The 17,405-nt window shown below is 32.7% G+C and overlaps 1 protein-coding gene across 1 annotated transcript; it reads left to right on the top strand.

Moving 5' to 3' along the window:
* The first annotated feature begins 52 nt into the window (after positions 1 to 52).
* LOC110993308 (glutamate receptor ionotropic, kainate 2) lies at positions 53 to 17,209 on the top strand. Its single transcript, XM_022259517.2, has 16 exons — positions 53 to 200; positions 262 to 399; positions 1,681 to 1,784; positions 4,075 to 4,237; positions 5,094 to 5,308; positions 5,799 to 5,948; positions 6,867 to 7,049; positions 8,018 to 8,218; positions 8,665 to 8,892; positions 9,610 to 9,833; positions 10,460 to 10,597; positions 10,950 to 11,148; positions 13,123 to 13,354; positions 14,081 to 14,196; positions 14,623 to 14,778; positions 16,858 to 17,209. Exons 1-16 carry the CDS (start codon positions 131 to 133, stop codon positions 17,053 to 17,055), a joined length of 2,715 nt encoding a protein of 904 aa, XP_022115209.2. The 5' UTR covers positions 53 to 130; the 3' UTR covers positions 17,056 to 17,209.
* The last annotated feature ends 196 nt before the right edge of the window (positions 17,210 to 17,405 follow it).

The raw sequence follows: 17,405 nt of genomic DNA, 5'->3' as shown, positions 1-17,405 counted from the left end.
GGAAATTCTTCCGAAGATTGACGAAAAGCGACGCATGCGACGTCGAAATGACGTAACCTAAAATTGTCTTCCCAAAATACACCAGACGGTAAAAGCAGTGAAGCCGCGTGCCCGTCTAAACAAAGAGAGAATGATTGTGATTATTCTTCTACTCAGTGTAACAATCTCCTATGCAGCTGAAAGCACACGATATCCAATAGGTTAGAACTGCCTATATTTATTCACAACTCTTTCATTCTCTATCTCTGTTTACTTTTTCAGGGGCTATATTTAATAAACAAACACTGTCAACGTCAGCGAAAGCTTTCGATAATATTGTGAGCTCGGGCACTACGAGGGCGTATCATGGTCGACCTATATGCCTACAGGTTGTTGACAGTTATTCTACTGCTTTAGAAGGTGAGCTTTTCAAAATTTTAAGCCAAACAATGGCGTATTCAATCAAATACTGCTTTAAAACATGACATTCTAAAAGTTCCATTTTTAAAATCTACTCTAATTTCAGTAAAGGACTATCCTTACGCACGACAGGTAAAAGCAAATAGTTATTGTGTGTATTATGTATAACATTTTTATTAAATAAAAAACAATTATACTAAAGGTATACCCAAAGATGAAATACATATATTTTTGTACAATAACTTTAAGCAGCTTTTCATAAACATGTACTGTGCAAATAGTATTCGTGTAGTAAACTATACACATTTTAGAAAATCGATACGGTAAAACAAGTCAAGTATATGGTAATGACACCATATACTTGACACAACTATCGTGTGCCTCTATTCTGTCTTAGGGCAGATTTTCCATATTATGAAGGCTAGCTTCATATGGAAACACAGTTTACACTAGTTACAAGAATATAATAAAAATATGTATTGATATAAATAAGCAAGATCGTTTGTAGCTATTTCTTTAACCCCGCGACGGCCCAAGCCGAGGTTCGAGCATAACAGGACACACAGGTTAAGGCCGAGTTAAGCTCGCCAAAACAGCCCAATCGGAGCTGTAAAGGCCTTTAAGGCCAACAGCGAGATTTTTAAAAAAAATGGTTATTTCTTTAGATATTAAAACTTAAACATGTCTTGATTGACTCTCACTAGTAGTATAGTTTAAAGTATCTTTTAAGTCGCCTTTCACAAGTTATGGATTAAAATTTATGTAAAGGCATGTTTATAACGATAACAATCTCAGTTGTCTTCTTATGAAAACCTTACGTTATATAACTATTGGACCAACATCGATAATGCGGTTTTGGAATTTCGTGTTTATAAAGGCTATTTCAGTTGTTGGTTACGCTTTTGAATTTATATGATAAATATCTACAGATGATAAAATAACTTATATATGATAACAATGAGCAATTATTAACTGTGGCAGAATAATCTTAAAATGCTCTAGGCGCCCAATTTGTTTATTGTTAAGTTCATTTATAAGATGGTTTTTTATTTAAGTTAAGTAACCCTTAATTGTATTCCAAAATCGGCCGTGTGAAGCTATTTCAGGCCGTTATTAGTCATATTCTATATAACTTCTACATATTCATTTATGGACATTTATGGACATATTTTTGTTATATAGATATAACCCGTGTTATATGATACATGTAACACGGGTTGGATATAATATGATAAAATCCATTCTTTAACTTTAAAATAACGTTCTTATTTCAAATTTTAGTATGCCAAAGTACATCGGACAATAGAGGCATCGTGGCACTGATCGACCCGCGGCCGACAGGCGGCGTGTGTGATACCACTTGCCTGCTATGCAACAGACTGAATGTGAGTATCCATATATATGCAAATACGATCACGAAGCATATTGCAGCTTTTAGAGAACGTTGCTTTTAAAAATTGCCCTACGAAATTGTTATTCGTAAGTTTTGCCTTAAAAATTTGCACTTTGTAATACACCAGTTTCACGTTTTCGTAACGTAAGCATTGTCATAAACGAAATATGAATAAGATATCGTTATATACATATATAGGTTCTCGTAATTAAAACAAATGATTGAATTTAACTTGATCTCCACAGTAGTCAAATCACAAAAAGTTGCAACTTTAGAGAATCTATAATTACGTGAGAAAACATAACTAGGGCGAACTCTGAAATAAGATGAAAGTCAGCAGTAAATGTCTAAAGTTTTTTTAAGTTGTCTGGCATTGCACTTTCTTTGTTGGGATTTCGGTCAAAATCGATGTTCCGAAAGTAGGTTAAAAGCTAACATGTCACGTACTTCTTGGAAAGTTTTATAAAGTGCCATCACATTATTAAAGTCAGTCTAAGAAATTTTACGAAGCATTGTTTTTCTATCGATTTAAAGACAAATAACTCATAAGATCAGTGTTCGGCGTGCGTATCAATGAATGAAATAAGAAAATAGGAGTCAGTTATGTACTTAAGATCTAAATATAAAGGTATGTGTAGATTAGTCCTAAAAGTTCAACATCATAAGTGAATAATTAATTAATTGAATTACTAAATCTATTTATGTTATATGGGAATAATTTTCTTCTCCAGCTATTTGACTCCTCTTCCAAATAAATATATGCAAGTTACTTTAAACGACAGCTACCGATGTATTTGAGACAATTTATTCAAGATTCGCCGGTTTCCTCACGATGTTTTTCGTATAAGTGAGAGTTAAATGTGCGCATAGAAAACGCATAGAAAGGTCCAAAAGGTGTGGAAAAGCGGGATACAAATCTGTCAGATGTGACGAAGATGTTGTGTTATATGTGCAAGCGAGAACATGGCGGCGAATCACGTGTTGGGTGCAAGAAATTGCAAACCTACTGTAAATACTTGTAAGGCGATGTCAATGTAATGGAAGATGGTTGCTGCAGCAGCCAGTCACGGGGTCTCTTGGTAGAATGCTTACGCGACCCCAAGTTATCCCAACAGTGACGTGATTGGTGGGTGGGGTTTAGTGACTAGGGCTTTTAAAGCGAGTCCCACACTCTGTGCGGAAATAATTAATTTATACTTAATAAATAAAAAAGATCCAAGAGGTGTACATTACAGCCACTAGAGCAACACTGCTATGAGATTAAATAACATAATAATTGAATTAATTTGAATCATAACAGTGTTAATTAATACATTCAAACCTTTGAAGTTAACTTATTTCGGAGCATCACCAATTACAATTCTACTTCGTAAGCGAACATTATGAGGTGGTTTGAAAAGGTTTAACGTCAGCGCCAGCCGACATTAAGTGGGCTGGAGTTCTGAAATGGATTCCCTATATAAGTTTGGAAAATAGTATTTTATATTAATTTCGGGTGCACGTTTTCTGTACGAGTAACTGTGAGATTAATTATGAATGAAGATTTTAAGGAATATTTTCCAATGTCGCCATTTGTTATTTCAGGAATATTAAAAAAAAAATACGTTAAAACCTTTAAAACAAAAATACGAGGTGCTAATATTAAGTAAATTATTAGGTTTGCTAATATGCTATATGACAGCACAAACAAATTAGTGTTGATGAGAGTAATCTATATAAAATATGGATTTAAAAGGCGCAATCGAATAAAAAACTTGTAAATACTCAGAAAGTTTACTAACAAATCCATCAAAGATATCGACTGTAATTCCTTAGTCACGTGACACAAGAGTCAGAGATAAGTCGAATGAACGATGACGTACTGTGCTCGTAAATAATGTCTTCCGTGACTAATATTAATACTATCATCGTGTTTAATTGTTTCAACAACAATAAATGTAGCATTTAAGAATGATAACTATGGTGTAAAAAGCTTAATTTTGGTTACGTGTTTACTGGCCAGTACAACATCATCTTGATCAGAAGCGATTTGGCGGGTACCTAAAATTATATTTAATTTCAATTTTAAAGACTTATAAAACAAATTTAAATATGACAATTAGTGTAGGTTCTTTTTTTTTAAATAAATAATCTAAAAAGTTTTCTTTTTAGAACACCATCTAAAACAAAATCTTTTTAAAACGACCATTATGAGGGAAAAGTATTAAACGATAAATTTTATCTGCGTTAAAAATTTCTACGGAACAAAAATAGCTTTTAAATTATTAACACTATATTTGCAGATATCACATTTGTCTATGGGCTGGGAGCCGGCAGACACGCTGAAAGATGACTTGTACACGCTTATGTATCACCCACCGCCGGAACTTATATCCAAAGCCTACGCTACGCTAATTAAAAAGCTGCAGTGGGATAAATTCACATTTTTCTACGAAGACGATGGAAGTAAGTTCATTAGATATTTTAATCACATGATATATAAGTTGCCTACTTGCACGAAACATGATAGCCTAATGATGTCACCTGTATTTTCTCAGATATACTTACGGACTGCAGTTTCTCATTTAAATTTCAATTATCTGTGGTTTACGCTAGTATGCTATTTTCTACTACATATTTGCGTGTTGTTCTCAGAAGTATGTAAGTGCGTGCCCCTATTTCACCATGCCTCCTGCTGATAGAGGACAAATGTTAGTTTTTAATTTATTTTATTATTACTTATTACTCAAGATGTCATATGGAACATGGTGTAATGGTTGCAGCTCCTTACAAACGTCGTGTAAAAGAAAAAACTTGATTTGAGAACTGACAGTAAATGTAAAATTAGAAGCTTTTAAATACATTAAATTTCTTTTTTTTGACGTTCATAAGTGTACATTATGTTACCAACATGAATAAATGATTTTGAATTTGAATATGAATATACATTTAAAGAAAACTTAACGTCACTATGTAAACAATACAATAAAATCTGTTAAAAAGAAATAAAACTATTTAAAGTTTCATATTACTTTTATATAACTACTTAATGTTTTACATTAATTCTGCTAAGGGATTGACGCGATTTGCGATCGAAGTAATCGCGATCACTGATAGCTTCTTTACTTTCTGACCTTCTATTATTAACACACAAAATTAACAGACAAACAACATATCTTGCCTTTACGACACAGTTGTTAGTTTATTACACGTGTTTAAACACTTATTTACCAACCTAGTTCAGAAATAAAATTCTAAAAATATTGTATGTCAAGCATTAAAATAAATACGTTTTGTTTCTATGAATTGAAATAAATTCCAGGCTTCATCCGCCTGCAAGAAGTTTTAAATTCATGGCCATATAAACACGAGCAAATAATATACATGAAACTGGACCCAGACGGTGACAACAGAGAATCGTTCAAAAGCGTATTCAAAGTGGAGCACATGAGCTATCACGTAATTGATTGTGCCGTTGAGAACATACGGAAGTACATGACAGAGATCATACAGGTGGAAAATTCTACCCAATATCAGGTACATTTTATTGGATTTCTCATTTGTTATCACGTCTATCACACTTTTTTTGTTCACCTCACAGCAGTATGTATAAAAGGTCTTAAATCTATCATTGCTAAGCCCCGTTTGGAATCGTTTTCTTGCGAGATATAGTGGCAATTTTGCTGAGAAAAAGAGACATGCAACACTCATATCTGCAAAATATATGAAATGTTTACGTTACATTAGCCGCCTATTACGCCGATAGTCATAGAAGTAAATCGTTGATATTGTAATACGCATACGAGAAGATGGAAATTTCGGTAAAAATGCCTTTATGAATAAATATATTGCGTGCATGAAACGCGTATAAATAAATGCGAGAATATTTCTGCAGAAAGCTATTTGTTGCGTCTGAATCTTTTTAAATAGATTTACGATTACATATCTGATAACTGATTCAGAAGATTTTTTTAATTTTAGAAGGATTATTAAATTTTCTATTCAATACATTTGTGGTCATTTACAGAGTTTTATATTAACAAATTTAGATGCGTACACGGTCAATTTGGAGGACATACCCGATTTGATGGCGAACGTTACTACGATGCATTTAACTACGTCTAACGACATCAGATGGAAAGATATGGATATGAATACAGCTAATATATCAATAAGGGTAAGTGATATTAAAAAAGCTGTAAAGAATGAGATTTAATGAGTGTAGAACGTTAAAAAGGTTATTTTAAAACCAGCTATATACTCGTATAGTCTGTGTAATTAAACTATGATAAATGTACTGTCAAATAATTTTAATACAACATAGAGTACATTTTAAATATGAAAGTGCCTCCAGATGTTGAAATGACAGATAGTTTTAAAAAAACCTGTTTTTAGTTTTAAAAGGCCGGCAACGCACTCTCAATGCCATAGCACTCCCTCTGGCATTACATAATAATATCCTAACAGCGGTACTCAGTCCTCATATTTTGTTAGTCAGATTTGTTTCCATTAATAATATTCAAAGTCAAAATAACGTTATTCATATAGGTAAACAAGTACACTTATGAATGTCAGAAAAGTTAAATTAATTCTAAATTTACATTTACTAACAGTTCGCAAGTCAAGGGCCTACAGCGGTTTTATTTTTAGATTATTTGAGTTCGGCCGTAAATAATTTATTTAAATCTTTCAAATAAATGCAAGAATTATAATTTATAATGTAATAAATCATCATCGAAGGGACTACTCATATGGTAAAAACCGATAGTCGTAACAGCAGATGCGTCGTTATTAAGTACTTAATATGTACTTATTATTGAATGAGTGATTAATATACTCATGTATAAAATAAAACTGTTAATTCTACATGAAAATTATAATTATAAGACATTATGTAGTTACATATAATAATCATTTTCTACATTAACAGAATCTGTTACTTTTATAAGGCGATCTAATATATTCATCCTTTAATTTTGGTTAATATAACCGGTATGTTGTTCTAAACGATGTCGTAACGATTTTGACTGAAAAGAATTAATTTGCCTCCAAAGAGTGTATTTAGCCTCTTAAATGACTTTAGCTTTGATTTTAGCTAGAAACAGCGTTAACAGCGGATGCCCTAACCCACCTAGACAAGGCTATACGAGGTATGCAACAAGGTAGAGGTTTCTACAGGGTAGATGATCCCCCAGCATTATGTTTTATGAACAATAAAGCCGATTACGAAGGAACGGCCTGGTCGAGTGGTGACGCGCTACGAGAATCTCTTATTAAGGTACTTATTTGAGTTGTATTTTTCTTTACTATACTTAGGATGTCAAACGTATATTTGTAAATGGTGTCCTCTTTGATGATGATGATGATGATGATATCTAGACGGAATGAGAATTTGTTTGTTTATGTTTTGTTAGTTGTTCTTATAGAAAAACGTACAGTAACCGTCCAGTTCTAAATATTATAAGTGTTACACACGTATATATCGCAGACTCAACGCGAATAATAATTGTAAACATTTGTGTCACCGTCGTCCGACATCATCTTCTTTTATAACAAAATCTCTGACATATAACAAAGGCCTCTAAATCGCGGAACACTGCCAATTTTGACATGTATGGTGTATATACCCTTAGGTGTTTTATTTTTATATTTCCTTTATGACAGTCACTTCTGTCTGATGTAATAAAGGCTTAATAATAATAATAATTTCTGTGCCTAAGACATAAGGATCAGGATAATACTTCTTATCACACAATATTAAGGTATTAATTGCACATAATTTAATTGGTGCATAATCAGGGTTCCACAGCACGACCTCAAGGTTTGCTTAACTACTAAGCCTATACGACACATTTATTGTAAGAAATTCTGGTCAGTTACTAAAATTTACTAATAACCCCTTTATCTGAGAGTCGTGGTCTCTCATTGATTAAGCCACCAGCGAAATATTATAAATATTTGTGGTGTGTGGGTAGTCTCTCATAGATAACACACTACCTACACTTGAAGGTCAAGTAAATTGTCAAAATGTTACCTGATAAATTTACAAATTTCTTGATAATAAAAATAATTGTTAATGAAGCTTAACTAAGTGATTTTAACTTTGCTTTTCCAAGTCCATACAAAGAAGGGCATCAGATATAAGTTATAAATACATTTCTGTTCAGCAATTTCATTTCATATTTAAAGAGAAATCGACTTAATAAAAATAAATAGCCTATTTACATAATGGAAAGCTGTTTTCAGACTCCGGCGAAAGGTTTTACGGGTAACATTGAATTCGACGAAGAGGGTAAAAGAACGAACTTCGTACTCCATTATTCGAAATTGAGTAATGAAAGTCAGTTTATTTATACTGGCTATTGGGACTCTAGAACGGACATGATCACTGATGAAAAGGATGTCACGGATCGATCAGCTGCTAGGTCTTCGAAGTCTGCTATAAGGGTAATATTTTTTTATAGAACAGGGGGCAAACGGGCAGGAGGCTCACCTGATGTTAAGTGATACCGCCGCCCATGGACACTCTCAATGCTAGAGGGCTCGCGAGTGCGTTGCCGTTTTAAGTATTGATATGCTCTTTTCTTAAAAGACCCTATAAGTCTATGTCGGAAATACTGCAGAATAATATAAATACTATAAATTTAATAGATTTTTTTATAATTAAAAACTTTTATAATAAAATAAGCTATTAATTATTGCCAGTTTTTCGGAAGTTTAAATTTAGAACCATTTTTTTATCGTTCATATTGTACATTGTGTTACCTATATGAATTAATGAAAATTAGATTCTATACTAATTCTGTTTAGCAAGTGAGACAATGTTACTGGTTACATTATTTTTAAACGTTGTTATTTAAATTTGTATGGAAACGGCTTTGTTTTATTTTTAGGTTGTATCAAGAAAGGGCAAACCATATTTCGATATAGACGATTCAAACGGAACTGTTGTGTTTCGTGGTTATGCTGTGGACCTTGTAGATGCCATATTTAACGTCATACGGACAAAATACAAAGAGGATATGAAATATGAGTTTTACCGAGTGTCTGATGATAATTATGGTAATAGGGTTCCTGGAACTAAGAAATGGAATGGCATTGTAGGGGATCTATTGGACCATGTACGATATTCTTGTCTTTTTATTCTTATTAAATACTAAATATTCCCGCTCATTATCCACCTGATTTAATTGACCAATTATTAGCTTGACATGTGACGACAGGTTTACGCTGGCCCCGTTTGTGATAATTTGAATTGGTCCTAAGACAATAATGCAGATGTTTATGTGCACACTAGGGGACAGGGTAGGGGAAACTATTGATGGATTTGCCGCGATATACAAATGTATTTTTTGTTATGATATGTTTAGGTTAGGGAGCAGGGTTGAGCTAGTACCATCAGCGTCGATAAGAGTTATCCTTGAGTTAGTGAGCCGATCCCCGGCAGTGCACCTATGCCTCAGTCTATGAACGCATCTAACATTCGCAGGTACGGTCAAGAAAAACATCGCGAGGAAACTGGCATGTCTCAAATAGAATATGTCAAACAAATAGCTGGCTGCCCATGAAACTAAAATTAAAGAAACGATAAGATGACAAGATTATTGTTATTATGAAGGTTTAGGTTATTGTCGCCTTTTTTATTTAGAGAGGTTGCCTTAATGGTTGAATTTTTTTTAGTTTTTAGTTTAACATTTATTTTATGCCGTATGAAGAGAATATGTTGCATAGTTTGTATAAAGGATAATTGTACAATATATATTTACTGTATTAAACTTGATTTGTTGGTTATATTAGCATATTACGAATAGGTACAATTAAATTGGACTATTTTACAGAATGCTGAATTAGCGGTGTGTGACTTTACAATAACAGCCGAACGCAATTCGGCTGTAGATTTTTCAATACCATTTATGTCTTTGGGTATCAGCATGTTGATTAAGGAGCCAGAACCAGAAGCACCAGATATGTTCTCGTTCATAAAACCCTTGTCTTTGGATGTATGGCTCTATTTAGGAACGACATACATCATTGTCTCATTTGTACTGCTGCTTTGTGCACGGTACGTCCTTTGTGGTTAATATTGGAGCATATTTTTTTTTATAGAACAGGGGGCAAACGGGCTGGAGGCTCATTTGATGTTAAGTGATACAGCCGCCCATGGACACTCTCAATGCCAGAGGGCTCGTGAGTGCGTTGCCGGTCTTTTAATAATTGGTACGCTCTTTTCTTGAAGGACCCTAAGTCGATCTGGTTCGGAAATACTTCAGTCGGCAGCTGGTTCCACAAAGTAGTATATAGCACATATGCATTTTTTTAGTATTGGCATGTATTGTTAAATAGTACCGAATAAAGATAATACTGATCTAACTCTCTATCTTTAACTACGTATTCTTTTGTACATTCCAACTGTAAACTATAACTGATTGTGTCACTAGTTATGTCACAGAAGCGTATAGGGTAAATAATATTTATTTAATATCGTTTAATTAATAAATATATGCACATTAAAAAGTAACAGGGTTTTTTGTCTATTTAATTAACTATACATTCCTTTTTAAACGTAAAATACAATTCGTCATAGGAGAGAATTTATTTATTTAATTTTGCTGTCGTAATGTCATTGAACTCCTTTAACAGCGATGGATAATTTTTCGCGGTTTAATTACATTACACAAATATTTTTAGAATGAGTCAAGGTGATTGGGTGAATCCTCACCCATGTAACCAGAACCCGGAAAACTTACAAAACATATGGAGTCTTTACAATTGCATGTGGCTGACTATGGGTTCTATTATGACACAGGGCTGTGATATATTACCAAGGTGAGAATATAACAATTTAAAATAGCATAATAAAACGTCATTCAAGTTTTCCCTAAATATAGCCTAGCAATATTTAAAGTATGATTAAAAGACCGTCTATTGAGTGATCCCAATCTACGGAAATGAAAGTTCATCCAAGTTCTACCAAGTTTCTTTTTTTTTTTTCAAATTGTGACTAATGTCTATTATGAGAATAAATGTCTTTAAACCTAAATATCCATTTATATGAAATCTTAAAAAATCTATATTTGTCCAGAGAAGAAACGTAATATACTTTCTACTTAATTATAAAATCTATATCAATAGCGTATTGTTGGTTTACAAAGCTGACATAAGAGATTTTTATCTTCAGGGCCGCTGGTTCGCGGTGGGTTACTGGAATGTGGTGGTTTTTCGCTTTGATCGTTACTGCATCGTACACCGCCAATATGTCTACGTTCCTTAGAAATAATCGACGTAGCACGGAAATAACAGATGTTAAAGATCTCGCCGAACAAAATAAAATCTCGTACGGTGCGGTCACGAATGCTTCTACGTTTAAGTTCTTCGAGGTAAGTTTATAAAAATAAACTTAATTAAAATAAAATTTAGCAAGAGAGACTGATATTACCTATGTATTTTGTAAATAAAGGGACGCAATCACACTTACTATGTAACGTAATTTCAGTATATTTATTTCTTGTATTTATTATATCATTCTTTTAATTCTGCGAGTTATTGGTATTATATAATAAATCATGCTTAGCTTTCGAATTTCATCATAGCCCGGGGAAAAGATGATGATAATTGTGAAACTCTGGTTTATGTTTCTATTTCGCAATCGCTAACATTATATAATAAACACGAGATTGCAAAATCGATTTGGCCTAGCGTAATTGTTTTCTTGGTTCCTGCTTTTATTGTGTGCAGTAGATATACGCTTACACTTGTCGCAATTATAAAAAAAATACTAAACTCTGTTGCGAGTGCACCGAAGTCTCACTAGTGACTATTTTAACTATGCGCTAGCACAGACTTGGGTTCAAGCAATTGTTGGCATTTAACTGACAACTATTTGGAGCAGTTTCTCTTAATTCTAAAGATGTCAACACTGTTATACCATATAAATAATTTTCTTGCCTTATAACTTTGAAATTACCAATTTTGTATAGCTTATCGCTACGAGTAATTTAGAAAATTTTCACTAACAGTTAATAGTTTCTTCAAAGAAACGAAAAAAACGAGGACATTTAGTGATGGTTTTTTGTTATTTTAGTTCTAATTTGACATTGAAATTATGTATTATATTATTTTAAACTTATAATTATCCAATAATATCCAAATTAAAATCTTCATTTTTTTAACGGATTGAAGTATACATAACTTCTGTTTTCTTTAAAAGTGTTTTCTTTAAATGTGTAAAAGTTATGTTAATAAAAGACAATACTATGACAATGATGTCGTCAGCGACAGCAAAAATATTTAAAGAGTTGCACAGTAAATTTATCCTCTATGGCATGTATGTCTGTTTTAATAGTGAAAGAAAATCTTTTGTTTAAAAATGGAATGAATCGTAAACGAGTGAGAAATAATGCAAGTGCTATGAAAGATTGTCTCGACTTAATGACTCCGTAACTGCTCGAAAGAGACAATCCAGACAGACTCTAGGGACAATTACATGTATATTTCATAGTGGTAGAGCAATGTCCCTGTGCGTTCTGGATTTATGTCGACCTGAAGACACCCACTCGTATACGAGTATCGGTTAGTGCACCGCGTTTAATTCAATACATAATTCAATAATTCAATACATATAGCTTGATTCTATATTAATTTTATTAAAAAATGTTCTTTATAACTAAAACTATTTTATTTGTAAATAGAAACCTGATTAAACTTTGTCATAAACCAGTCATATTTGCGAGTTGTCTATCACCCAATAACCGATCTCAATCCATTTTTGGCCATCTTAGATCTTCTTAACCCAAATATTGATAAAAGTTTGCCAATAACCAATAGACGGATTGTAATACCATCAATGGTAGGTCGGAACGGTGTATGTGGATACACCTTTGTATGAAAATGACAGTTCATCTGTGTTATATCCTTTCTTAAGATTTTAACTTATACCAGTTTTTAAAATAAATAAAAAGCTATTTGATATGTTTTAACCTAGACATAAAAAGCTATTTGATATGATTGAAAACAATCTGAGATTGTGGATTAATTATTAGGTTTGGGCGTATGTCTTGACGTTGTAATAAAATAGACATATCAATACGATAATATAATTTTTTGACAGCTTGAATACGTACTAATTCGAACGATACATATTCGTACGATGCGACATTCCGTTAATCGAAAACGGAATGTTTCGTATCTTCGTATTTCATTACGTTAGATTGAGTGCTAGCCAGGCTTCAGATAAGTAGCGACTATCAATGATCAGATATAACTTAGTAATTCATTTAAACAAATAAGGGAGGAAAAATATGATAAAACAGTTGGTATGGAACCTTAAAAAAATTTTTTTTTTATATTTACAGACATCAAATGATACCGTCTATAAAAAACTCTGGTCAAACATGCAAGCAGCAAAGCCGACAGTCTTTACTCATTCAAACGAGGAGGGCCTACTTCGCGTGTTACGTAGCAAAGGGAAATATGCTTTCTTTATGGAGTCCACCGCTATAGAATATTATCTACAAAGATATTGCGACCTCAAAATGGTTGGTAATAAATTAGACTCGAAAGATTATGGGATCGCTATGCCGAAAAGTAAGTATTTTTATGTTAAAGTTGTCATACAACGACACTCTTAGGTATTTACGCAAACCACATATAAAAACAATTGAAAAACAAAACAAAATTATCGTGTCGTTACGTGTACCATAAATCAAGAAACACATAGAGTAACTGAATATAGTAAATTTATTTTGCATAGCTGTATTTTTATTTATACAAACTATAACATGAAATATAACTATAAAATTTAGTATATGTTAGCGGGCTTTATGGATTCAAGAGGGTTTTGTACAAATTCGATATGAATACTATTCTATTTTTAGATCTGAGTGCCAAATATATTTACCCCAACTAAGCTCTTGGCATCAAAACTTGTTTTTTTGTACAAACTACTCTGGTTTTCATTAATGCCACAAAGGTCCATTACACTCGCTATATCTATAGACTAGCTAATAGATACGATGTTGTTTTAGCATTAGTTTTTTAAAAATCGTATTATATTTAAAAGGGTCCTACCCTATGATCCCTCTTATACCAGGTTTTGTAACCAGTTTTGCATATAAAGTTTATCTTGAGAGGATTTTTTGTTATTTCATAAATTAATCTGTAAAATAATAATTGTAGGGAAATGTAATGGGACGTATAAATATTTTTGAACTGAATGTTTAGTGAAGAAGATAAGCGTGTAACAATTTAGATAGATACAATATATTATATACAATGGTTTATTTGTTTACTAATAGAGTTTTCGTATCGCAGATTCTCCATACAAAAGCTATATTGATAGCGCAATATTGGCTTTGCAAGAGTCAGGCGAGTTATTGGCACTCAAGAAAAAGTGGTGGGAGGAAGAGGACAACGTTTCTCATTGCGAAGTAATAATTTACAAATATTGCACTGGGTTACTTATAATTATGTGTTTGATTTACCGAAGAAAGAACGAGACATGTCCAGATAAGTTTGTAAAAGTTTTACAGTCTCTGATTGATACTTAAAAACATAGGAACAATAAAATTATCCGTCTCCAAACTGAAAAGAAAACAAATGCATTAAAAAAGATATTAGATTTTCGGGCTTTCTGTACCTCCATAGCTGCTTTCATCTATACATAATTGAAGGCCAATTTTTCGGCCGACCTATAGCGAGATTTTTTTTTTTGTGTCACACAGAGTATCAGGAAAACGTGTCCCTCTTAAAGGTTTAATGTCAATTCAGCTATATGTTGTAATAAAACTAAGAAACCTTATCCAACTTACGGCAAAGTATGTTTGGAATAAACATATTTACGTGACTTTTTACAGAAAAATACAGATTCAGATGAGACTGACAGCGGTTCGCTACAAATGAAGAACACAAGTGGTATTTTCCTCGTGCTTGCTGTTGGTGGGATCATTGGTGTGATTGTTGCCATCATAGACTTCTTATTACATGCCCGAAAAATTTGCGTTAAAGAAAAGGTTAGTTAGATTTACCCGAAGAATTAATTAAATGCGATACAAAGGAGACCTTAATATCGCAATTCATAAAAACGAAATCGAATCTAATGTCGTGAACATTTGTTACTCTCATACAGTAAGCAGCGTAAGTTTTAATTAAAGATAATTCATAACAACCAGCGTGACTCAAGTGGCGAGGTGTGCGACTTTTAAATATCATGGAGTGAGATCAATCCCGCGCTATTGCATTATAATTATATCAACTCCTTACAAGTTGTCATTTGGGCCCCCCGAAATAATAACGAACCGAACACTAAACTAAAATTTGTCATCGTGAGACTTTTATATAATAAGCAAGGACATTATTATGAGAACAGAGTGGTTGCCCCATTGTTTTATATATATATTGGCGTTAAACGATTTCTGTATATATCTTCTGAATTCAAATCTTTTTCAAATACAAGATTAGCATGTGCCGTGTATAAAACTTGTTATATTAATCCTAAGATTAAGATACATAGGCCTAAGTATGACTCAAAAACGTATTTGATTGGATATACGGGAGTGTTATTCGTCGCTAAGTCTCAACTTTGGGTGGCCCCAGACATGCAAAATTCCTCGCAATATTCACAGCTGCAGTTGTTCAAGGTCACGACCTCAGAGTTGAAATGGTCACACTTCAGCTTAATACCGCTATATAATATTATCTGTCATATCACACTATGATACTCGCAAATTAAATTCTGTGTATAAATTTGCAAACACAACAATTAAAGGCAGTCGAGGTAGCTGTAAACGCAATTCGCACAGCCAGGAGTAACTTTGAATTATTAATAAAGTGAGGTAATTAAACCGTCCCACAAAGTTGCACTTCACAGATATTTAAATAATACATTTCCTTGGCAAATTTCCATTTGGGAAACCTAGTTTTCCTCTTAAAAAAATTATGACCTAAGCATTTTGCTGCATCTTTGTGCTATTTTTTATTTTGTTAAAATGCCGATTGTGCTCGAGGCAAGGTCGGGCACTCTTTTGTGATTAAAGTATTCAAATATGAGGTTAAATTTCTATTTGAATGTAATATTTATTTTTATAACTAGTTACCGCACTAGAGCGGTAAGCGATAATAGATTATTATTAGACTTTAAAAACCATTTCAAATTAATTATTTTTTGTACCAAATTGAATATTCGTCATCCTACACGACTCTAATCGACTAATCCTTTAAAATTCTTCTTTTTAAAACCATGTTTTATACAGATTTTTGTTACTGTTAAATATCCCTTTCAAATTATACATATACATTATTGCATTGGTTACGATCACCTGAATCCGTCAATAATATATGTCGACAATTTGAAACCTTATTTGTAGACTTACTGATGTGTAACGATCCTTTGATTTGTAACTATAATTGAAGCGATTCACAATTTCACGTAAATTGCATGCATGTGAAAATTGCAATCACGTGACATTTGACAGTAATTGTTATGATCGTTTCAAATGAGCTTTGACAGCGTAGAGAAGATTACTGGACTACAATATCCTAAATTAGGAGGGTAAAAATATTTTTATAGGACAGAAAGATATTAAGAAGTTTGATGGTGCCTCGTTGGACAGGTATTGTGGTTTAGAATCGTTCTGGTAATTGGTATTAAACACACAAAAATACAAAAAAAATTACTGAATAAGGATTTCGCCAAAACTATAGTTTTTGAACAGCAAGATATAATAAGGATATTTTATAAAATTTCCTTATTATATCTTGCTGTTTACCGGTAATGTTTACACTCGTCCAGAACACCAACAGGATCAAGAAGTATCACGGTATATGGATCACTATAACGCGACTTAACTAAACCAGTTTTGATTACAAGAAAATATGCAATATATACCAATTTAAATAAATGTTATGAATGCAGTAAATATGTATGTGTATTTATTATCAAACTCCTCCTACGAACTGGTTTTAAGTGGATTCGTTTATATTTATAATTGTGTGTTTTATGTGTACAACAGGATAACGTCTATAAGGTCCGCTAGTTAGCTACTATATATGTATTTTTCTAAGTGAGTTTTAGCGACGACTTTATCTTCCAGATAACATATAAAGAAGCACTTATAAGTGAATGGCGCGTGTCGTTGAACCCACGGGAACTGCACAAGCCAGCCGCTCCGCTACGCTCCGCTGCGCCCTCCACCGCTTCCCCGTCGCCGCTGCGTGACCGCTCACGGTCTCGCGCAGTCTCTGTTCTCAGAGCTGCTACATCGTTTATAAACTTCGATGAAATTTATTAAATTTATGCCTATCCTTTAATTTTAATTATAAACAATTTCAATAATTAAAACGTTATTAATTAATTTCAGTTAGAAACAATTAATAAACAACGTGTTGGAACGCAATATTATTAGCAACATATTAACAAATTTCATTGAATTACGTTTGATTGTATGTGTACTTATCAAATAAATTAATTTAAAACTTAATACTTTTTATTTGTCTAATTACGGGTAAGTAGTAAAAAGTAAATAAAATTTTCATAAAATTGGCTTAATAATAGAAGCCAATTTTGTCTTTATTAAATACTTAAGGTTAAAAAAAAACAAATGCACAGTAAGATATAAATATATAATTATTTTATATATCT

Source organism: Pieris rapae, chromosome 3 (genome assembly GCF_905147795.1).
Source record: "Pieris rapae chromosome 3, ilPieRapa1.1, whole genome shotgun sequence".
NCBI lineage: Eukaryota > Metazoa > Arthropoda > Insecta > Lepidoptera > Pieridae > Pieris > Pieris rapae.
This window is presented reverse-complemented; position numbering and strand designations above follow the sequence as displayed.

What these genes read in the sequence shown, in the direction of transcription:
- LOC110993308 (XM_022259517.2), top strand. Translation starts at nt 131, where the DNA reads ATGATTGTGATTATTCTTCTACTCAGTGTAACAATCTCCTATGCAGCT. An exon ending in TTATTCTACTGCTTTAGAAG is followed by an intron (nt 400 to 1,680) that starts GTGAGCTTTTCA and finishes TTCAAATTTTAG; the next exon opens with TATGCCAAAGTACATCGGAC. An exon ending in GGCTGTGATATATTACCAAG is followed by an intron (nt 10,598 to 10,949) that starts GTGAGAATATAA and finishes TTTTATCTTCAG; the next exon opens with GGCCGCTGGTTCGCGGTGGG.